The 24161-nt window shown below is 37.7% G+C and overlaps 1 protein-coding gene across 2 annotated transcripts in view; it reads right to left on the bottom strand.

Annotated features, from left to right (window-relative positions):
- Positions 1–3191: 3191 nt before the first annotated feature.
- The window catches only part of TRPM7 (transient receptor potential cation channel subfamily M member 7), a 51470-nt gene continuing 30500 nt past the window's right edge, over positions 3192–24161 (bottom strand). The window contains exons 15-40 of one of the 2 annotated variants that reach the window (XM_066196762.1): positions 23618–23752; positions 22730–23010; positions 22031–22259; positions 20630–20785; positions 20348–20491; positions 19633–19761; positions 18673–18957; positions 17453–17627; positions 16761–16893; positions 15766–15950; positions 15005–15137; positions 13815–14530; positions 11734–11810; positions 10819–10878; positions 9729–9810; positions 9297–9367; positions 8789–8826; positions 7765–7790; positions 7393–7443; positions 7239–7304; positions 6328–6611; positions 5913–5995; positions 5383–5588; positions 5227–5278; positions 5031–5137; positions 3192–4732 (exon numbers count right to left, since the gene is read on the bottom strand). In XM_066196762.1, coding sequence (XP_066052859.1) covers positions 4602–4732; positions 5031–5137; positions 5227–5278; positions 5383–5588; positions 5913–5995; positions 6328–6611; positions 7239–7304; positions 7393–7443; positions 7765–7790; positions 8789–8826; positions 9297–9367; positions 9729–9810; positions 10819–10878; positions 11734–11810; positions 13815–14530; positions 15005–15137; positions 15766–15950; positions 16761–16893; positions 17453–17627; positions 18673–18957; positions 19633–19761; positions 20348–20491; positions 20630–20785; positions 22031–22259; positions 22730–23010; positions 23618–23752 — 4035 coding nt within the window. In that variant the 3' untranslated portion in view covers positions 3192–4601. Of the gene's footprint in view, positions 4733–5030; positions 5138–5226; positions 5279–5382; positions 5589–5912; positions 5996–6327; positions 6612–7238; positions 7305–7392; positions 7444–7764; positions 7791–8788; positions 8827–9147; positions 9189–9296; positions 9368–9728; positions 9811–10818; positions 10879–11733; positions 11811–13814; positions 14531–15004; positions 15138–15765; positions 15951–16760; positions 16894–17452; positions 17628–18672; positions 18958–19632; positions 19762–20347; positions 20492–20629; positions 20786–22030; positions 22260–22729; positions 23011–23617; positions 23753–24161 lie in introns of those variants that run through there. The other variant, XR_010723091.1, reaches the window with a different exon arrangement.

The following is a 24161-nucleotide window of genomic DNA, read 5'->3' as shown; positions in this document are numbered from 1 at the left end:
CAGTGGAAATCTAAAATGCTACGGTTTCTTCTTTATAAATTACATTCACATTTATTTCCACCAGGTTTATTGTGGTGAAGACTTTGTCTTCCCCACTAAACTCTTTCCAATATGATAAGATACATCATTATGAGGTATTATTTGAACACCTGAGGTTTTAGAGTTATTCCTAAACTTCCATTCAGTCTTTTACTCCATACAGTTACTCAAAAACTACAACCATTTGTGAATGGCCATCTTTAGGACAAAATGCTTAACAGTGCATATTACGTTATATTTCATTTCCTCAGGGGTACAGTACTCACCTATTTTCTAATACCATAGGTTGCAGTCCAGATGCTACTATGAACAGGTTGTTCTTCAGATCTTTGCTAGAAAATATAAATTCGTATTAGGAAAATTTTAGTAGGTTTATTTTCAGGCTGCACAAGTCTGTCCTGGACCAAACTGTCCCCATCCTCAATCAGGCAATCGAGAGGCTGAACGCAGACTTTACACCACCTGCATGTGCTCACTGATGTTGCTGCTCTTTTTTAGAGGCTGATGTTCTACTCTGGGGCAGTACAGAGAACTCTCAACCTGCAGCAATCCCCATAGAGCAAAGATGAGCAGTGCCCTGTGTGTTCTGTCCCATGTTCCATCCTGTCAGCCCAGCTGCTCCTGCCGCAGCCCCTTGTGATGTCACATTGGGCAGGAACACCTGCCCAGACCTGCCTCCATCTCCCTCCATGTGCCAGCCACAACAGAACACCTTGGGAGGAGAGGGGCACCCGCCCCTTCCACTGAGCAGGGAGCTTTGGCCCAACACACCTTTATCCATGTTTGCTCATACTTGTATTTAAATGCAATAACTTATTGAGGATTTATTACTGCCATACTCTGCTGGAAGGGCAGTGATGACTGAGGGTGTTGACCATAAAAGGATGGAGCTACCTCAAAACATCATAATGGATTTGTTTCTTGGTGTTCTGAAGATTTTCCTGAGGGAAAAAAGAAGGTATGGCAGCAGATGGCTTTTAATTAGCTACGTTAATGCAGTTCATCTCTAAATTCCATCGGCCACTGAAGAGAAGCAGCTTTTCCCTATTTTTAACAGACAACTTGGGAAGTAACAAGTATCCACAGAAGAGGTCCATGAACTGATTTTAAAAAACTCCTAATCATCTTACTTGTTAAACTTCAAGCAAAGGATGTCTCCAGCACTCCTGGGACAGCTGTCATTGCTATTGACCCCTCAAAATCTGATTTAGTTTTGTAAATGGAACTGGATATGTTTAAAAATCTGAATCAAGACTTTGACTTACTATTTTAATGTAACACGATACACAAATCCACGTGGGTGCTACCTACTTCAGGCTCTGGGACTGAGAATTAACTTCCCATTACTCTCACCACAAAGTGGATTATTGCAAGGAAAAGTTTTAATTGTGAAAAGAAACATTAAACCATCAGAAGTTTTTTCAGAGGTTTTGTTACATGTTAAAAGATCCTATTTTTTTTTTCCAACTGGTCTTTTAGGAACATTTAATACAAACTGTTACTACCAAGTCTCCAGGTGCAGTCTTTTCCCCTCCAAATTCCTGCAGCGTTAAGAGTTATGGCATTAAGTGAGATACAACCACAAAGAATAAAGTGTAGGAAATCACTGTCACAGGCTTAAAAACCAAACCCCTCCTTTTCCAAATCACAAGGCTGCTGAGCAGCAGCTAAAAAAACAGCTCCCCAGGAGCTGTGTATTTTGCCACAGTACATTTGGGATCGGTTTCCTCTGAAATGTTCCACCACCTAAATGCTGCAAAGCAGCCAACATTTACTTTGGTGCATTAATTAAAAGTCTAAATTATGCAGCTTATTAATTTCTCTATATGAGAAATACTCTGTTAAATACCCTCCTAGTAGGAGGGGCATTTAAAATAATTAGAGAGGGTTTGAATTATATTCCTGTATTTAAAAGCTAGATTCTAAGAAGATATGCCAATACTTAAGCTCTTGGATAGCTAGCAGAAGTTCCAGTTCCATCACTTTACTCCTTTTTGGTAATCTAAATGAAATTTAAAAGCTAAAGGATCACAACTCTTCCCTATTTATAGAGCACTTCAAGACTGATGAGGTTTCAGCAGAGGAGTGACACTTGAAGTTCTCAAACAATTTGAATTTCATGGAATAGTTTTCATCTTCCTACTGCCCAACATTGAGCAGGATGTGGCACTGCCCAAACAGAGTCAGGTTGCTTTTTCAAAACAACTTGTTTTTTCCCTTTGCCACCACATTTTTCCAATTCCTTCCCTAAAGGGTACTTGACATTTATGATTTTTTTTCTGCAAGTATGAGACAGATCACTTCTGAAAGTTACACATTTCTCCTCCCTCAGTTTATCCATACACTTCTCATGTAATTCAAGCTGTAAGTCACACAGAGAAAGCTACTGCTCATGCCAGGCAGATGTAGAGAAATATGAACAGTGGTAACCACTCCAGGTCTTACAGGCATTTCCCAACCATATTTTTCCCTTTTGGTCTTGAAAAAGCTTCAGGCCTGAGTCACTGCAAGACTGAGCAGAAGGAGCACTCCCCATGATACTCACACCCATCACAAGGTGGTCACAACTGTTTATTTTGCTAAGAAATGAGTCACAAGCGGAACTCCTGAAGACCAGTAATGGCTAAAAAATAACTGTGCGTAATTAAGTATTTGTCAAGAAACAGACATTTTCCCAGCTTTTACTTACAATTTTCTCAAAATGTTTTTCTTCTTTCCTACATTGAAATTTGGTCACATTTTCAAAACCCCAGAGACTCCTCTAGAAATGTCTCTCAATTTGCAGAGCCAGTCACACTTACAGACTCAGTGCTGCTGTTCTTGGCATTAGAAAGGTGCAAGTACATCTCGAATATCTGCCCATTCCCTCCCAGCAACAGGAGGTGATGCAGTCAGGCATCGCTAAGAAGCAGCTCCTAATTAAACATTTGAAAAGCTATTTTTGACTCATTTCCTCATTAATCCCCTCACATGTGTTTGATAACTATGACAGTTTTCATTTTTTTCCATCCCTAGTTTCTGGTGTTGGCCAAAGTTGTGATACCTCAAAGGCAAACAACCGCTTTGATACAGCACGGCAAATTCTACTTTTTTGCATAAAGAGTTACTTAAATTCACCAAAATAACCTTTCAGACTGAGACAGAGAGCAGAAGTCTGTAAACAAGAATAAATTTATTTTAGATTCTTTAAAGATTTAATGATATACAAAATGTATACAGTATTATATCCTTATAACATTTTACCTTTCCCCATCAAACATAAAACACCATTTAAACAACTATTGTGTTCGTGCCTTAGGTCTGTATCTATAAGATACACTACTGAATAAAAAATTTATAGAGCTATATACTGCCCTTTTAATTAAAAATTACAAATTAGTACCTATGTAACAAAAAAAATCGCAGCATGAAACCTCAGTTGGACAACAGGTTCTTTTCTCGCTGAATGCTCGACAATATTTGGGACAGTTAAATTACATTTTATTGGCATGAAGGTGCATTGCAATCTCCCGTACTTTACACAATGCTAATCCAACCCTAGTCTCTCTTAAGTAAGTACCACAAATAACATAACATTGAAGATGTTTTCTACACAATTTTAAATACATTTACAAGTTATGTGTACATTCGGTTTTGATATACTGGTTTTAGGAGATCTTTGGAAGGCAGAACTTCTGAAGCAGTCACTACGTACGTACAAGGGAAAGCACTTCCAACTTGTGTTCTTACAAGGCAACTTATTTGGACCAGCACAAACTAATTCTTCTATTAAATATGATTATACCAGTCTATCATGGCTTTGTTACTATTTGACAGTGACTTGATAAAATTGAAATGTGTAAAACAAGAAATTTCATTATGCACAATTCAGGCTCTATTTCACAAAACAAAAACAACCAAGCCCAGTTTTACAGTTATGAAGCTGAAAGAATCCTGATTCAGGAGACTCTCTCTCTCTTTTGGAACAGATCAAGTTCCTACCTTCAACTTCAGTCTATTGGCATCTTATATACACCTCATTTGGCTCTGTCCTCTCCAAAAGGCCAGATTAAAAGACACCTGGTGATAAAATATTAGTGGAACACTTCTGAAAACACTCTTAACAATACTCTGGCATTACAGAGGTAGGTGCTTTCTCCTGGTTTTGCTCCTTGATAGTAAGACAAATGCCAAAAAGACAAATGCTTTACCTTAAAACATCAACTACCAAAATCCTTTTGGTGGAAGGTATATTTCCCACCAACAAGACTACAGGAAGAAAATCCTCCACTACACCAAAATAAAATAAAAAATAAAACTTTCTGCTTAAAAAGCCCCTTTAAAAACACATCTTAAATACTTGTCATTATTCCACCTTTAGAATGATCAGCTGCCACGCTGCTCTGTAGATGGTTATCACAAGTCATAAAATCCTTAAGATTATGGACCAGCCAAAATTCCACTTATAAGACAGTAATCCTTGTTTTGACTAGTCTTTCTTTTCATTCTAGTGAGGGAAAGGTAAGTGACAACTTTGTGAGGTTCCACGAAGTTTGAACGAAGCCACTGAGTTGGTCACATCATCAGAGCATCAGACGAATAGAATTGGCCGGATCAGAATCTTTGGTGCAGCTCCCAGGCTGAATTGTCAGTTCAGGGGCATCGTCCTGAGGAAATATGATCTTGTCAGGTGTGTAATCATTCCTCTTCAGATCTGTACAAACAGAACAGAGTCATAAGGATTACTATTTCTTGAGCAGGTAGAATCAGTGGGGCATAAACGTCTAGCAATGAATTGGATGTGCAAATGCACTTATAAAGAGGAATCCCAGGATATGCACTGTCAAAAAGGGATGTTTTTATCATAGGTGCAACCAGAAGCCTAAAGTCAAATTACAAAACCGCTGTTAATTACTGGTTCCACTTTCACAACATGCCTTGACGATTTCATTACGTCTCATACAACATCTCATGATGTAAGTGTCTCAGAAGGAGGGCACTGCAGCTCTTACCAGGAAGTTTCAGTTTCCTGCAGCAGGAATTACAGTGGTGCTTTGCTCTGAAGTTTTTTATTGCATCCTCTCCCAGGTTGGCCGGACCGAACACCATGTCGTATGACCTTAGAAACAAAGTGCACACAAATATCACTTGCCCCTGTTCTCTTTCCAGTGAAAGGTTTATAATACTTTAAGTCTTTCTCTAGCTTACCTTTTTTCCCCAGCTTTTATCACAGAGGGATCTGTCAAATTTTCACCAACACCTTCAGACAGCACATGAAGAAAAAGTTAAATCTGATACACTTCTGATTACATAAAACCCACATACACCTTGGCCCCAGTGCAAGTTTCAAAATCAGGGCATTACCTTGTAGGTCTAATACCAACAGTTCTCCTCTTGTATATTCATATGTCCAGTGGCTGAAAGCCAGCATAACCTCCTCCAACATATTAGTTGGGATTATTTCATCACCATTATTGTTATTATATTTTCTAAACTCTCCAGTCATGCACTCTTCAACTGCAAACCACTGGCCAGCAGAGTGGCAATATAACAGGAAAACTTCCAAGAACCTAGTGAAAAGTACACTTAATGAATACAGGTCCAAAATAGAGATCTATCATTACTATTAGATTTTTGGTTTATTTACTAACAATTTAAATACTTTTAAACTATTATACAATGCCATTTAGATGATGACATTAGATTAGAATCAGTGCAGAAAATATCAGTGGAAAATACTGCCAAGGACAATTCCGCTTGCCACATTCACAGCAATATTCCAAGACACGTCCACATATAAATATCTTAATATATTTGATGCATCTGTCAACAACCCTGTAGACATTCCCCTGAGCCAAAAGCATGCAATAAAATAGCAGTTTAAATACACTCACCTTGGAGAGTATGGGATCGATTTGGGCTTCATCTGGTTGAATGCAAAGGTGAGCTTCTGTGCTGCTCTCTGCTGCTGAATTTCCTGTGAGGCAAACCCACACCTCATTAGCTGCATTACAGAACAGGAAACAGCAGAGAGCCAAGCAGGCAGTGGGAACAGTGTCTATTACCCCAGAACAGGGTAACAGATTACTTGCTTTTTAAACTATATCTGTATTTTAAGAATTTGAGCGCTTTGATTAAATAATAAATAAGTCATCCTGGAGCAGAGTTAACCCTTTTGCTCATAGAGAACCCCAGACTAACTTTTTTTCTTATTCTAGTAAGTATATACTAGTTTACAGGTGGGAAAATGATTCCTGTTTAACATACAATGCCTGTCCACGTTTAATTAGTGACAAAGATAGAACTTACTCTCAAGCACAAGTGCAACACAGTGTCCTCCTTATAAATGCTTGACCAAGTATTCACAACTTCAGGAAGAAAAGACTTGATGATATAAAGGTGTCCTGATTTCAGGATATCATATTCTGACCACGTGCATACAACTTTGAGAGCTCGACGTAAACCTCCTCCCATCTCCTCTTTACTTAAGAATTCAATTTTAGCACAGAGCCCCAGCTGTGACCAGGAGGACATGCTGTTGTTCAGGATACTGGGGGAGCTTTCTTCAAGGCGATACACAGTGACTGGTTCACCTGCGGCGCAGCACAAAGCAATCACTGAACTGAATTTTCCAAGCTTAAAATTAAAAGCACTGAAACCCCACCATGTCTTACAACAAGCTGCAGTATTAAGTCATTACAAACATTTTGAATTAACAGAAGATTTAAACTGCCTGGTGGGACAACTCCTCTGCAGCTTTTTTTTTCACAGAGCTGCAATATTTGTCCTCCTCTTTAGAACTATTAATGACACTGTTCAAACAGCACTAAGAACACTGAATAAATGTTTGTTTACAGTTTAAACAAGTGAAGACAACTTAAAGGAATCCTTCAAGAATAGTTTGTTATAAAACTGTTAGTACAATGCTACCATCACTGTAACACCATTTCTGAGGACAACTATAATTAAGTCTACATCTCATAATCGAGTGAGTTGCCCTAGAAAAGGTGTCATACTCACATATATTTCTGAGCCTTCTAAGACAGAGACTAGACTTTTTTCAGTTCATTAAGATTTCAGTTTCACACTTGCTGTAAGAAACTGAACTTTGCTTTGATCCTTCTATATTAAAAGGATCAAACCAAATTAAAATCCATACAAGGTTTGCTTTTCTTCCCCAAAAGGCCACAGGGAACAGCAACAAGAAATACAATTCTTACCTCTTGGTGGCACAGGAGTGAATGGAATGCTCTGTGATAATCTCATCAGGTTATTTCTTTCTACAGCTAGAGGAGAATTACAGCATTTGTTGAAGTGTAAGGATCTTAAAAATGTCAATAAAAATACAAACATTAGTTCATAAGAGGGACTGACCTGAGTAATAGTAATTGATATCCATGATAGGCTTGAAAGGAGAAGCAATGCCTGAAAAGAGATTAAGGAGAAAAAAAGAGATACTCTTGCTACTAATTTATGTACTAAAATACCACACACAAAGATCAACTACCAAGTAACGAGAGCTTGAAATGGATCTGCTGTGAAGAAAATTAAAGATTGCACTTAAGTCTTTGGTACCTCAGGGGAAAAAAACATTATAGTGCTTAATGCTAGGCTGTTTATTTTTAAAAAATCACAGGATTGTGATGAAATTCCAAATGACCATCAATTAAATACATTCCCATACAAGACCCAAGCAGTTGGTCATATATAAAAACCTCTCACCTTTAGAGCAAAAAGAAAACTTACCATTCAATGCATCTTCTTCCGATGGCCTGTGAAATGCCACAAAAACAACAGTCATCTTCAAAACTTACTCTGTATTCCCTGATTTTGACACATCATCCCAGGTCACCTTGTTAACCTCACAGTACCACTTTTATCCTGTTATCCTATTTTTCAAGGGCAGTACAGGTTTCTTAATTACAAAATAGTAATGGAAAGCTGTTAAGTAATCTCGTGTTTTTAGAACTACACTTTAAATACCTCCAAGTCATGCACAACTTTATGTAAAATTTGCAACACAAGAGCTCTTTCCCACAGAGGTGCTTTAATTAAAACTTGTTCACAACAGTTTACCCTTCTGTTATCAGATAAATAAGGTAATGGCTTTAACAGTTAACTCAAGGGGTAATTGTTAACGAGAGCAATATCTGCATGATTTCAGAGGCGGTTGCAGTTTGAAAGGTTGGGTAAAGACCTTTACCAGGAAGCAAGGTGCTCACTGTGTGTCAACATAGTCATTTTCATGTTTTGCCCTCCAACGTGTGACACCATTAATCTAAACAGAACCTGTTAAAGCATGATGAGAGCTCAACCTGACCCACCCACGAGCACCTGCAGCCCAGGGAGCCAACCCAGTCCTGGGCTGCATCCCAAGAAGTGACCAGCATCTTGAGGGCAGTGATTCTGCCCCTCTCCTCTGCTGTGAGAGAGCCCAGCTGGAGCACTGGGTCCATCTCTGGGGCTGCTGAGGTAAGAAGAACCTGTTGGAGGAGAGCCCAGAGGAGGCCACAAAGATACTCTGAGGGCTGGTGCCTCTCTGCTCCAGAGACAGGCTGGGAAAACCTTTCAACCCAAACCATTCTATGACAACTCTATGATTCCAGGGAATACATTTGGTTATTTATTAGTAAAAAAAAAAATTCAAATTTTGTGGGGTTTTTTCTCATTAAATGCAACTAAATACCACTCTAACCAAAGACAACCAAAAAGAAAAACAGATCAAAATACCGAGTGATAAAATTTCTCCATCAGTAGAAAGCTTACTTACATTTGACTGCTATTTGAAGGTCTGCCTTGTAGCCAATCCTTTAAAACAAAGGAGAGGAAAAACAAAGAGGGCTTCAGTTTTGTAAGGAAAGCACAACATTCAGTTGGAGGTGGGGTATGTGTTTTAAGCTCTTGGAGTACAGCCTGTTTATTGGAAATAAACCAGGCTGTACTGAACTGCAGTTGACTGGAGAGACCCAAATACAACTGAGAAATGGTAACTACAATTAAAGAATAAATAAGGCTATATATTCACTACTGTTTATGGAATATATAAGTAATTCTTTTCCTTAAAAGAAAAGAATTTTGATATTTTTCTACAAACAGAAAACAGCACAGATTTTCATAGTGAGAACATACACAACTTCTTCCCTTAGTGAAAACAGGTCTCCTGTTGCCTCCTAGAACAAGCAAGTCCACAAATCAGTATTATTCTTAATCTGTTTCTTCTTCTTTATTTGTTCAGCTTCTAGTTCTGCTCAAGAATGTCACAGAAGGTTGATACAAACCGTCAGTAAGGCTGCTTTAGAGTCAACTTGCTGAGAGTCTTCACTCGATGCTCTCCTGCTCTTGCTGTACACTACAAATAAAGGAGATTTGTAACTGGACAGAGAATGGCAGCTGTCACTGTCACCTGTTTCCTAATAGTCAACAAATAAATAGCACTCATGAAACAAGCCTGACCCACAACTTTAAAAGAAGTTTGCAGTGCTAACTAGATCATTTCACTTTTTACAACTCTGGCTGTCTGTGGCAAGTAAAAGGCAACAGAATTGAGCTGGCATAGATAGAAGAAACACAAGAAGCAGAAGATTCAAGTACTACCAAATGTGAAAATATTTCCAGGTGATTTAACCATTTGTGTTTGCTTTGCATCTTAGGATACCCATGAGCAAGGCAAGTTAGAGACATTAGGGGACCTGCAGAGAGACCAGACTTACACTGCTCTGAGTGGGCTGTCAGAGGGTCAGTGAACCCACCACAAGAACTGGACTGTTGTAGATCACTATCAGTTTGAAGACCCTAAAAAAAAAAATTACATTTACCACCAGTCATCATTACCATTTTTGCTTTCAACTACTACTCTTGGAACACAATCTCCCCAGTTTTACTTTTTAGGACTGGCCAGGATTCTTCAAAATTTCTGCCTGTACTTCAAACACCTCACTGCACAGAAATGCACAAATTGAGTGCATTAATTCAGTTAAAATGCTCTTCTCACATTAGCCACAAGCTGTAACATTTTCAGGCACACATTAAGATTCCTGACCCACACCAAAAGAGTTCTTTGCAAGGGAATGCTACAATAGTACAAGTACAGAAACCTCCATTAGGCTCGATCACTACAAGCACCATGTTCAGCTCACCTGTTTCTTGCCTCCTTTGGCTGTCAATTCTTATGTAAGAATGTGGCTCTGGCAGAAACTAAATTTCAATTTGCATCCACTTAAAATAGCAACAAAATGTAGTAAACCCACATAAAAACCTATGGGTTACAAATGCAATTTCCTCATGGGCATACTCCTTCACAGCAACCACACATTCTTCGAATATGTACTGAGGTGTTCAACTTTTGACAACAAAGTATCTTTTGCAAAAAAGGAGAAAGGTAGTTTCATCACAAACTAGGACTGTGTGTAGAGTGGCATAGGTCTTACTCATCTATTAACCCGAGTGGTTAGCTGAATAAAATATCCATTGTGCCCTGCTTTTGACTCCTAAAATTGTAACAGTTAGGAAGTTGTTACCACCCTTTTTCACCCTTCCCTCTTACAGCATACACCCCACACACATGAGCACATACACAGGCACCTGTGTGTGTGTCCAAAATGTGTATCAGATGTGTGGTTGTGTGCATGAAAACGGTTTCTTTACATCCCTAAACACTAGAACTGTTTAGACCTATGTCAAGGAGACATCTAGTTTATAGATAATGAGATCAGAACACAAACCCATATCTTTACTGGAAAGAATATTTAAAGTATCTGCTGAAAATAACGTCCCTAACAAATGGAAACTTTCTTTACTTACTTGAAGTCTGGTTGTCTCTATACCCTCCAATATAGCTTTTTTGAAGTCTTCCTGTTGCTCCTATCAAAGAAACAAAGTAAATTGTTAACACCAACACCAAAAGATCTGTGCCAAAAATACATACAAAAAGCTTTTTGGTCACACACTATACTCATCAAAAGGTTCAGAAGAAGCAACTCAGCAGACCAGAAGCACTGCAAATGGTCAGATTGCAATTCTCAGGCATATTCTCTCCTGAATGCATGATAACTGCAAATAGTAATTTGTATGTACTAATTCAAGAGCGACATGGCAGAAACTAGTTTTCATATACATATATATATATGCACATACACTCACACTATAGTACTTGGAAGGCAGGTTTATGATTAATCACTCTTCCATTTTAGTAATTTTTATTATTCTTTAAGGCAATGCAAATTATTCGTTTTAGTTTATGATGACTTCATTAAAAAGCTTTTTCTTCTTGGAAGGATAATGAACAATTTTTGTCACTTTTGAAAATAATATACACTGTCACCTTCCTCTATAAATTATAATGAAAATCACTGTAGTCTTCCTAAAGGCTGATCTTGAAATTTATGAGCGTAAAACATTTAGTTAAACACTAATTGTGGAGTGCTTAATTTTAATCTCGATTCACAGTTGTCATCTTAGCTCACAACCTCAGAGCTTGTTTATTATTTCACTAGTATCCTCTTATGAAACAACAGTACTTGATGGCAGTTAAGGTTACATGAGTTTCCACTGGATTTTTTTTTAAATCATGAAACAGATTCAAAGTGCAGTCTGCATGGAATGTGTAAGTTTTTTTGATTTTATTTGGTCTTGGACTTTTCCCAAACATACTGTGATTTAACATTTTAAAAGAAAATTATCTGCATTGACGTAACTGACAAAGCCTTTAATGCTTACCTCAATATCAGCACTTCTTTCCTTCATTTTGCTGGCTGCCTCTTTGAACCGCTGTAGGTCCATGCTGTCTCTGTGACCTTTGACACAGTGAATTCAAAAAGAGTATTCAAAATCAAAGGCAACCTCCAATGTTCTGACCATGACAATAGTCTGCATCACCATAGCAAAGGTTTACAAACCACCTAAGGTCTGCGTGCCTGTTTGCACTAGGAAAGACAGTACAAACACGCTAAAGTAAAGATCAGTGTAACAGTATCAAACTATTGCCTTTCCTGCACTGAGGTGCGGAGCACCACAATTTTAAAAAATAAAGCTAATATTTTAAATTTTTACTCAAGCGTATGCTCCTCACAGGAAAGGAATGAGGCCTGGATTACAGTACTTTTATGTATGCTTGACAAACGAAGGGAAAGCAGACAGTTTCCTGGAGATAGCTTTTACAATATACCCTTCATCCTTCCAGTTGCAAGAAATATTTCAGAATTTTCCCAAGCATGTGGCTTTATAATGCATGAAAATCTACTTGGCTTCACAATTGAAACCTGCATGGTATTACATGTGTTGTAAATTGAGGACAGTAAGAACGAAGGGTATGTTCTAAACGCTAGAGATGTCAGAGGACCATATACAACAAATCTGGCTCCAGTAAATCAGTATAGTTAGTATTCAAAGTTATTAGTGGTGAAGTACATTTAAAGATTAGATAAGAGTTGTACAATCACTGTCCATAATTTCTGTTTAGCCTTGCTTTCTTTTGACAACCATGAGGCATTTGTACACAAATAGCTAATGTAGGTAACTTCTTAAAAATCCGAGCATCACAGCAGTAAAATAAATTCTTGTCTAGAGATTTAAATTTACACAACCTCAGCAAATCTCTGGAAAACACTGAGACATCCCTGAACAACTGTAGCAAGAAAACAACTCTGCAGGCAACCTGACAATTCCAGATTACAATCTTCTACTAAACACTAAAAGCATACTTAAAGCATTATCTACTTTACAGGGATCAGTTAGTAAACCCACACCTGTGTTTTGCAATGAATCTGCCACTGTTTTACCATTCAAATATGCAGGTAACTAACCAAAACCATCCCCCTTTTTACTGTTAAGCAGAACTTGAGGGGAGGCAAAATGTTGTATTGAATTAAAGGATTTTGGAAGCTTCCAAAATGACCCCAACATAGGTTAGCCTAGGCAACAGTGGAAGATCCCAGCTGTAACAGAGTTTAGAAATATAGTATAGGAGGAACCCTCAGCTTGACACAGATACCACAAAGATATTTGTCCAGGACTCCATCAGCCTGAGTAGTGTTCTGTAATTACGTCAAGAAATAGACAATATTTTTGATTTATGCAATCACAAGGTAGGAGCTTTATAATGAGTCACAAAAGGTTTGTCTACAGTGCCCGTACCAAGTTGTACAGCTGCTAATTGCCCAAAACTGCTACACTAAACAACTGGATAATGTTTTTCGGAAAAATATTGTCTATGTGACAGAATTATGGAGAATTGTAATTTCAGTTAAAAAAACACATTCAAGCAACACAGGGAAATTAGAGATGTTAAATGCAAAAAAGCAGAGCAAAATGGTAGAATAAAGTCACCTGCAACCGGAATACACCCAAAATACCATACAATTCTTGGTAAGTCAAACCTTGTGGCTTAGATTTGGTCCACAGTTTATGAAGTAGTCCCATAAGGATGTTAGAACATAAATCTCGGGTTTGCAGTTCCATTGCATGGACATGCTGACTTTTGGAAAGTTCATCTTTAACATTCAATTTTCCATGTGAGCCGCCACAGTTGACTGTTGACGTCAAGTCACCCGTTGACAAAGAGAACTTCGTTTGGGGCTTGTTCTTCGCTAACTTGCCAGGGGATTGGTGAGCACATTTGTCAACTCTGAAGCTGTAGTTATCATTAATGTCATTCTCATCATGAATAAAACCACAATTAACGTATCCTCCATTTTCAACACAAGGTTGGGTGAAAGCAAGGCAAGCAGAGCCAGAAGCAAGAGGATAAGAGCAGCTAATAATGACTTCAGGACATTCAGAATCTATTTTGTTATACTTACCCACAAATGCACCAAATTCTACATTATTATCTCCTTCTGTAGCCTTAGAGAAAACAGTCTCTTCATGCTTTGCTGAAGAATCCAGCTGACTTTTGCAACTGGGTCGAGATGGAGTGCTAACAAAAAACTTTGTTGTTGGGGCTGTTACATGTGGCATGCTGTTGGATGAGTTGCCTAATTTTTTACTTTTACTAGTGGATTTTGAGATCTCTGCAGCCTGTATTCGTTGGCGAAGTTCTGGAGGGGAAATAGCATTTGAAAATAAGGCACTGCCTGAGGAACCTGCCTCTTCGAAGTTTTTTTCTTGTCTTCGGGGAACCAGAGCCAACTCCTGACCGATTGTCTTATGCTGGGCTTCTTTGTCATCACGGAGAGAAATGTTACAGAGTAAAGCGTTATTGCTCTCAAGGCCTCCTTGTGGGAGAGAGCCAAAGACATTTCCAATGCTGTGCTTTTTCCACACAGATGATCTGAGAGAGCCATCCTCAATGAGATTTTGTGCCAAATGTTTTGAAATGCTCAGTTCCCGGGTGATTTCATTATGGACCTTGCTGGCTTCTGAGGCTTTCTGTGCCGTCAGCGTTTTCAGAGTATCCACAGTTAGAGCAGACAGGTCCTGGAGGTGGCCAATCTGTGAATCTAAAGACTGTAATGACCTTTTAATGTAGTTGACACGATCACCAACTTCCTTTATCTGAATGCACATTTGTTCCACCCTAAGAAAAATCAAATTATGAAGTAGATATGAAATGTATTTTTCTCAATATGCGAAAGAAACATGATTATAACCCCTTCTGTCCATTTAATCAGGGGGAAAAACAACTTCGAAATGTCACAATAATATGATAGCATTGGACTGTTTTGTAATACAGTATTTGTACATACTTCTGAATCACAGAATTAGAACAGATATCAATAGAGGGCCTACAGCACTTTTTGAAATCTATCAGTTTCTTAAAACATCATGGGAAACTAAACAATACAATTGCATCGGTTTACTGAGTGCTTCTACAGATCAAGAAGCATCAATCACATTATCAGTTTTTGCACAGCAGTGGAAAGATACCCTATAAAATTTGCATAAACACTTTATGTTCTTGAGCTGCATTTCTCCCTCTTTAAAGTACATTAAAAAAAACCTGTAAAAGTTCTAATTCTTGATTCAGAAATTTTACTTGTAAATATCTTACCGTTCAAATGTGACTCGAATCCTCTCCTCACTTCCAGAATGAAATTTATCATCCTTTTCATTGAAATACATCTCAACACACAGCTCTTCAAAATCATGAAGCTTTTTCTGATCTTCTTCTGTCAGGAAGAGTTCTAAAGAGAGATCAACAGTTAAGATGACACATATGTAGTGAAATTGTACAGAAGCAGAAAACTAATAGTCACAACTCTACAAAGGATGTTAACAATAAAACACCACGATAAAAACAAAACAGAAAAACCACCCTCTACCAGAGGGCTGCTTAAGACCCTTCCTCTCTCATTGCAAGAAAATGTTCAAGGTCAAAGACTGACAATAAAATAAAACAAAAACAGTAATTCTGAGAGGATATGTGCACAATATTATCATTCCTTACACTCCTGCCCTTCAATCCCTTTATCTTTGAGGCAGAAGCTACATTCCTTAGCTGGATTTTTTTTTTTAAGCTTCAAAGAAGTTTTACAGAAAGAAAAGGAATCCTCTCTATTAACAAAGACACGAAATCTAATCTTTTTGTGCGATAGGTTAGTTTTACTGGAGATTTCTAGGGGCTGGCATTAAACTCTCGAGAAAAGCACAGTGATTTTCAAAAGAATTATCAATATTGAAAACACACAAAATTAAGACCCACTTTGACTTTCTTCACAATACATATTATAACCAAGAACATGGTGCTTTTCTGACAGTTTGTTTTAACCATACCAAAAACACTACTGCAATTTTTTGGATAACGGTTCATACTTGGCCCATCTGAAGTCTTGTCTGTCTTTCTTCTTTTACATATACAGCAGAACAAGGAAGCCATGTGGCTAAGAATGATCAGAGGTGGAGGCAGAACAGGTTTTTCATGGTAGGCCATAATGAAATGATAGCGCTGATACTTCCACACAATGTTTGAAATTGCCTTGACTTGTAAATACACGTTGCTGAAAGGGAAGAGAACAATATTAACACATCATGGTGGTTTTTGGGGTGGTGGGAAGTTGTTGGTATTTGGATTGTTTGGTTTTTTACCACTTTTATAACAATCTTGAATTCTGAAGCCAGGTAAGAGACAAAAGCATAAACACATTTTTTGCTGAGAATTATTTTTGTGGAAGTTGGAAACACATTCAAGAGAACATCATGATCCAGAGCAAGGAGAGGGCTAAAGAAATCCTCCTGTGTCAGGTATCTCAGGATCTTTACTACAAATAAATTACACTGAGATCAAATTTCAGGTTTGCTGAACAAAAAAAAAATAGTTCTTTCTTACTAAACCCAGTATTTTGTATCACATCATGTTAATTCTGCAGTCTGCCTTCTTCAGTGTTCATGAGTTGCTTATGCCCATAAACACTTGCAGAGAACTATAAAAGACAGCTTAATACAGTTGAACCCAACCAGCTGGAGAACATTAAATGAATTCAGGAACAACAGTCAATATAGACAAAGAAACAATTTATCTCTTTGTCAGTTTATTTTCTGACAAAGAGAAGTTACAAAATGGCTTTCAATTTCCTTGAACTTCGGATTCCCCTGACCTCACAGATGTGACATGAACCAGTCACATGACACACTTCACTAACTTAGCCATGAGCTTGCAGTGAGGAAGAGACAAAGACCAGCCTTAGAACCTGAAAAAACTTCCAGGAAATGGGATTGCTTTGATCTAGCATCAGTCCTTGTCATCCAATTGCAATGAGATGGACACTGGTCCAATTACTGGCAATAATTACTATTATCTATATACTTACTTGAAAAATGCAATCAGGAGATTAACCATGATGATGTACTGTACAAAGAGGTAGACAGCTTGAAGAAATGGGGTCAACCATGTTCCTGGGCCACAGAGATGAGCAACTTTTTCATCAGAATTATTTGCACAAACTATTTTTGGAAAAAAGATACAGAAGACATGTACATCTTTTAGAACTCCCAGCAGGTATAGACACACACACACACACACACACACAAAAAAAAAAAAAGTTCACTTACAGTTTGTAACAACCAACTATCATGCACTGGTTCTGCAGCTCAAAATGTCTCCATGCATTTAGGAACATGGTAGAAAAATACCAGAGACAATGTTTCTGGCTGATACTATGCTGTAATATTATTAGCTCTTCGAAAAAAGCACAGTACACCACCACAGCCAAAATTTTGTCATGATAGCTGTGGGGCAGAATTCCAAAATCTTGCTAGGAATAGCCTTGAGAGAAATCGTAATTATGTAGTTTTCATTCTAAGCCAATTAAGTTTTAGAAAAGAAAATGAAAAATCAGGTCACATAGTTACACAGCTGCAACCCACAAAAGGGAGATATTCCAATGAATGGAATCAATGCCAACGGTACTGGGACTTCCATAAAATTGGAATTTCGTAAGATTTTGAGACGACCTTATCAGTGTAAGTTCTCTTTATTTTCTTCATAATTACAGTATCTTACCATCAATTTCATAGGCATAGACTTCACCAAAAATCATCCAGTATGGATGAAACACAATATCTCTAGCAAGAGTCCAAGAGGGTGCCTCATCAGGATACAGTATTGCCTTCCTGGGAACACCAAAACTAAGTAGTACAAGTGCCATAATCACCACAATGTAAAACATGTTGGCCACCTATTAACACAAAAAGGTCAGTAAATCCATAAGGTCATAAATATGATCTCACAACTCCAAAAACCTCTACAGTGACAGTGTACACTTGAGAAACTCTATGTATTATATAAGGAAAAGAGTCTAGGACATAAATATTTCAGTCAGAAAATTTTGTTAAATAACAAGCCCTGTTAAAAAACCCCAAAACTGCTGAGCTTTTTCCTGTCCTTTCTTACAATGTATTTAGTACCCTTGGCCAAAGGCAACTGACTGTATTTCCCTTTCAACTTGAATACTATAAGGTACACAAGGAACAGCTGACAAAGAGAAACATTCCTTCCTAAAGGTACTCAATACCTGCACAAAAACCAGAGGTAGTTTTCCAGGGGCAGGAGCACAGACCTATGCCCCTTGGAAGAAATCAAAGTGAGAAATTAGCAACCTGATGCCCTCATTTTTAAGGAATGAACAGGTTCAATTTTGTAAGAACCATTTGATAGAGGGAAGAAACATAAAAGCCCCTTCCACATTCATATATGCAACTCTGAAGCCTTAAAATGGTTTTTAACATTTGGAGTAGCTACTGACAGTAGAGCTAGGTTATTTAATTTTAAGTTTAAACAATTTTAATATTTTTTGTGTGAGATGACAAGAAGCATGATCTATTCCCAGTTTTCCATAGCACAAAACCATGAAGGTGCTTAGGACACTAAAGTTAAAAGTTTTGATCTAAAGAACACAAAGGCTATTAATTTCAGACCTAAATGGGATGCTGAATCAAGAAAAAGGCTTCATCAAATTCATTCAAGACTCTGACATCTGAGAACAAAACAGGCCAGAGAAGGAAGATTTGCCAATTTTTTACATTTATGTAACAGGGATACCTCTAAAAAGGAAGCTTGTTTTGAAACCCTTTAAGTTACACTCCAGCTAGATAATTCTGCACACCAAGTTGTTAGCCTGTTACAGCAGGAGAAGAAACGTCTAACTAAATAAAACTATTGAGAGAAGTTGTAAATGGATGTAGTTGGGGGGAAAAAAAACCAGTAACAAACACAGTACTTACCATTTTCCCAATCATCATAACATAAGGGCCAGCCTGTTGATTTACAGCTAGAAAATCCAGTAATCGCACATACCAAAAAATTATATTGAGACAGTATGTTATTCTTCCAGCAACAAAGACATAATTTTCTCTGTAAGTGTTTTCTCCAAAATTCCCCTTGGCTCCAAATCTTAACGCAAACCCAATGAAGAAAGTGACAATGGCAACTGTGTCACTGATATTGAAGTAATCACTGAACCACACTTTGATCTTCTGATTAATCTTCCCAGCCTCTGACATAAAAATCTGTAAAAGAAATGAAGGTCAGGACATTTCATGTTTATGGCACAGGGACCAACAGTAAAATATGTGAATTACTAACATTTTTATACTTGCAAAAACATAATAGCTGTTCAAATGGGTAACTCTTAAATGCTGAGCAATCAAAACCAGTGTTTAACTGTGTCAGCCTCACAACAAGGAAAGGAGAGTTTTGCTCTGTCTCAACAATTTAAGGAATTTTGGATTTAGTGGATTTTGGTGATGTTTTTATTTCTTTTGAGGCAGTTATTGTGACAAAAATGAACCCTACCTGCCTTCAGTTGAGCTTGAGGTACCAAGTTAAGGGACTAACTTCATCTGTCCCATTTAAAAATTATTACAGAACTTTTGTAGTCTCTTGCTGACCAGGAACACTGTAGTTACGATGGCTCTCCTGTGTCACTAAAGCTTTATTTTTGTTTTGATGTCTTGGTCATAGCACAGTGGTAGAGCCTGCCTGACAAATAAATAGGGATTTAACCCACCTTGTTTTACAAGGCCTCCATCTAGCAGCCTATACCAAGCTTTAAGATAAAGGTATTGCATCATGTACTCTGATGCTTGAAGTTTCTTCAGTTTTCTTGTTAACAGAATAATAGTTTAAAGCATATTGTTCTAACTGACAAAAAAGGCTGAAATCCCAGATTGTTACAGGCATACCTCACGAATTTTCTCAATTGCTGATGTGAAAATGTAAGCAATAACAATCCACTCCTGAACAGATGGTAATTCTTCCATTTTTACAAGAACCACAAATGTGTAGAGCATGAGGAATCCTAAATACGCCAACTAAAAGAATCAAATAGAACACATACATGTAATTACTGAAGGATCTTTATAGATGTACCTAGAATCTTCGGATGTGGTTTACAATAAAAGCTTCAAGTAGGATTACAGGACTATATTTACCCCTTTAAACAGACAAGTTATTATTTATAAGGGGATACAAACATTTTTGTCTCAGAAAAGGAAAAAGAGCTGTAATAAGCTATTTACTGTTAGCAAAGCTTCACTCTCAGCACAGCTATTTTCCTTTAGTACGAATTCTAGCATTTCTATTACAGTGATTGAAATGAAGCTGTGCATGCACTTGAGACTAATACATGTTTATAGAACTGCTGCTAGCAACTGATGAAAATAATTAGTCAGAACAGAATAAAAAAAAAAAAAAACAAACCACAGGGCACAGCATGTCCTTATGCAGTTTTATAAAATCACCTATTTCTCATTTCCAGCTCAGCAAGGTAAGGGGTTTTCTGTCTGCTTTTTGGAAAGTGCTTAACATTGATTCAGTCAGAGCTCCATGCTGGGAAAATGACCCAAAAATCTGTGCTACGTTTCCAAATTAAAAACACACTACAGAAAAAAACCTCACCGTATTAAACCAAAACTTCACAATTGGAGCATGATAAAATGCATAAAACTTCTGTGTAATTGGGAGTCTTTTAGGTTTTGCTGGAGTCTCCATGTCATGCTTTTCGAAAGTACTGTCCAAGATCCTCACTTCTTTAAAAACCTCCTAAAATAAAAAAGGACTGTTAACTTCCCACACAAAAATACATACTTTCTGGCACTAAATTTCACTTCTTTGACTTAAAAATGTAATTACTTAAGTGAGGAATTATTGTTTTCAATATCTCCCTCTGCCCCACATTACCATAGGTATTTCATCTGCTGCAGCCTGGAAGTTGTTCTCACTGTCATCCATTGCCATTTGATGTGCATCTTGAGACTGAGGAATATGTGACATTTCAGCCTTGGTCTTATATTCCAACAGCAGTATAGCAGGAGGGAGCAGAATACTCAGTATCACCTGGAAAAGATGAAGACTAAGTGTAAATAATTCACAACTACATTAAAGCATCAGAATACACCAACACACAGAATAGTGTCTGAAAATATATTATCTAAATTTCACTTGCTTGCTATGGAGGGGAAAAACATAGAAAATAATTAGTTGTTATTACTTCTATATACACTTAAGAGCTTAGGATCACATATACAGAGTGTTTCTTGACTTGAAGACATAGGAAATGGGAAAAACCAAGAAATTCCAAAATTCCAAACTACTAGAAAGAATGTACTCCAAGCCTGAAGATAGAGATAATCTGTTCACACTCTGTTATTTAATCCACTCCCAGAAACTCTGGAACAGCATATTTTTAAATTGTATTTTAAAAGCATATAAAAGGTTGTGGTTTGTGGGGGAGAGGGGAGTGGTGTACGTTTTGAGTTGTTGTTTTTTTTTTTTTAATTTATGATAAAAAAATGAGCTAAGGTATAGTTGAAGAGAGTAAGTGAAAGCTATTTACTGTCATTAGCCTGTTACAAAGCAAGCAAGAAAACAGTTAATCAGTTATCAAAGAGGATTTTAGTAGGTCACAAGTTAAATGATGCTTGTAGATATTTTGTAGGAAAGTTTTATTTCATTATATTTCTAGCAACCATCAGGTTTTGGTACCTAATTTCTCAAAGAAATGTGCAACTCACATTTTGGTTCAATTGATCTATGTCAATTATCTCTGCCTAGATCATAATTGATCTGTATCACACAAAGGGCACCCACTGGAAAACCTGTCCCCAATTTGCCTACCCTTGTTTCATTCTCTGCCCTGCTTTTGCTCAGTTCCTCCAAAATAGGATATTCAAAAAGCTTTTCTACATCAAGTCTTATGTGCCCCCTGTAAAAAGCCAAAATGCATCAAACTACAGTCTTACAACAGGTTTTCCATCTGTTAAGGGTTGTTACTACTATGTTTTTAGTAGTGGATTAGTATTCACATGATCTCTTTACGCCTCTGATTAAAGGCTACTTGCCTGGTTTTTGCCTTCTATATTTCTGTACCTTATTTGAAAAGATAATAGAGTGTCAAAAGAAGCGTTTACAACAAATATTCCAGTTTTGATTATGTTACAGGAGACTGGTTTACAGGATTTATTAATAAAAGCTATAGTTGTGAAAGCTTTACACTAGCAGCATTTAAACACACACTTTCCTTCCCTTTAAACATAAACTCCATTGACCCTTTTCACATGATTAAACTGCAACAGTGCTTACTTTGTACCATGAATTCTTCCTCATGTTCAGCCTTCCCATCCACATATCTGATAACAACATCTGTGTGCAAGTGTGTGCTACAAATGGACGGAGCCTCGAGGACACTGCCAGCTTCAGACAAGTGGAGTTGCTCCAGTTTTTAAGCTCATAAGTCAGTAATTTCATTGCCATGGTTTCATCTTGTCGGAAGGACTGCTCTAACAGCTCAACTGCCAGCTGACCAAACTCGCTAAAATGAAGAAAAAAACCAACAAAACAAAATATAGTATCTATAGAAATGACCATGAGTTTAGCATGAATTTTCTTACACAGATCCCTAACTTGCACAACTTGAAGGGACCATTATTTGTCCCTTCTGTACAGATACACTGTAATTTGTTACCACAATACACAAATCTGTGACTTCTGTTAAAAACATACACTTGCTCAAACAGCTATTAAAACACTCACAGAAATTACACCAAAGAAAATGGCACATTGAGTCTCCTTTTATTTGACTATAAATCAAGACTTTTAACAGACCTCAAGAAAGAGCAATATCTAATATAAAGCTTCTACTAGAGGTCCACTTAAACCTTTTTGCAAACATAATTGTCTTCAAGTGTGCTACCGGAACAACTTGTGTTCTGCTCATAAGTAGCCCACTGCTTTTATTGCAGATGTCAAGAAAATATTTTGAACAATAGGAATGTAATTTACTTGGAATACTGCTTCAGTTCTTCCGAAGTATCATCAACAAGGTCACTTTGTTTCGCCTCATATGCCATGGACCGATAGACTTTGCAAGCCACCAAAGCTTTGGCCATGGACTCCTCGCCGTGCTGCCAGAAGAAAAGGGCCATCTTCTGCCTCTTCATCAGCACTGCCCACAGCAACAGCTCGTTCAGAGGATAAGCAAAACGTCTCGTTTCAGGATCGTCTATGTCAACTATTTCATCTTTGGTTCTTTTCTTTTTTCCCTCTTCTGCACCAGTGTCAATCTTTAAAATAAAACCACAAAATCAAATTTTAAGTCGCTATACTTGGTCATGATGTAACTTGAAATAAAACGCTGAGCGATCCAATACCGAATTATAAATAATTATTAAAAGAAAAAAGAAAAATTTTGAAGACCTGAAAAGCGGTTGGAACTTTTGTTCAAAAACTTCACTTGAGTACGATTCATTTTAATAACTATGAGACTGAATTAATTTGAATTATAGATCAAAGAAAAGCCGTAACTAGTATATCTACATACAAATAAAAAAACTCACGGAAACTGCTTGCAGTAGTAACACATGGCCAAATCTTGCTCCATCTATCAAGCCATGTGAATTCCACCCTCATTACTAGAACTCTAAGATAAGCTTTTTGGTCCCTAACATATCAGGCAAAGCCTATCCACAAGACTAGAGAAACACCCTTTGCAGAATCCCGTAAAAAAGCTGCAGTTTAAAAACAAGTACAAAAGCAAGGCTGAAATTCCAGCTTTGCCAAAGTCAATGCAATTGCTGCTACTCGCGCTCCAGTGGCACTTGGATCTCCAGCAGGCTCCTCACCCTTAGCTACTTGCAATAAACCCCACCAAGCTCCCCTCACAACCCTCACCTTTGGTTTGTACGGCTGCGCGGTTTTGATGAAATGATTATGGCGCATTTTTTCTTTCTTGTCTGCCCTGTTACCAAAAGACTCATGGCTTTTACACATCTGAGGAGTAGTACTTGAAGGATTTCGCCCAGATCTCTGCAACAAGGAGGAGAGGTTTGGTTACTGAAATATGGACGAACTTATATAACAGCACAACCAGAATCCTCACTGGATACTTAACACAGCTTCTCATTTGTTTTCATTATTTTTAAGAAGTCATTAAATGGGCGGTTATACCTGTGGTTAGTGTAGCTTCCACAGGAAGCTAAAATATCTGCATCCCAAGCCCCCATGAAACTGCACATGTGGTGTCCATTCTTCCCCAATGAGTAGGAAAAGAGGGAATCGCAGAGAAGGAATTAGGATATGCTGGAATAAAGTTGAGGAGAACAAAACCTTTTTTGTTCAAGGTTTGCTCTCAATTCCAAGACAGTTCTCAGCTGCCCTCATAGCCCTTTCTACTGCATTTAAAAGAACCAGTCCATTGACAAGAAGAACAAACCAA

Source organism: Chamaea fasciata, unplaced genomic scaffold (genome assembly GCF_029207755.1).
Source record: "Chamaea fasciata isolate MVZ Bird 193981 ecotype frontalis unplaced genomic scaffold, bChaFas1.0.hap1 SCAF_14, whole genome shotgun sequence".
NCBI classification, from domain to species: domain Eukaryota; kingdom Metazoa; phylum Chordata; class Aves; order Passeriformes; family Sylviidae; genus Chamaea; species Chamaea fasciata.
Note: the sequence above shows the minus strand (reverse complement) of the source record. Positions and strands in the feature narration are given on the sequence as shown.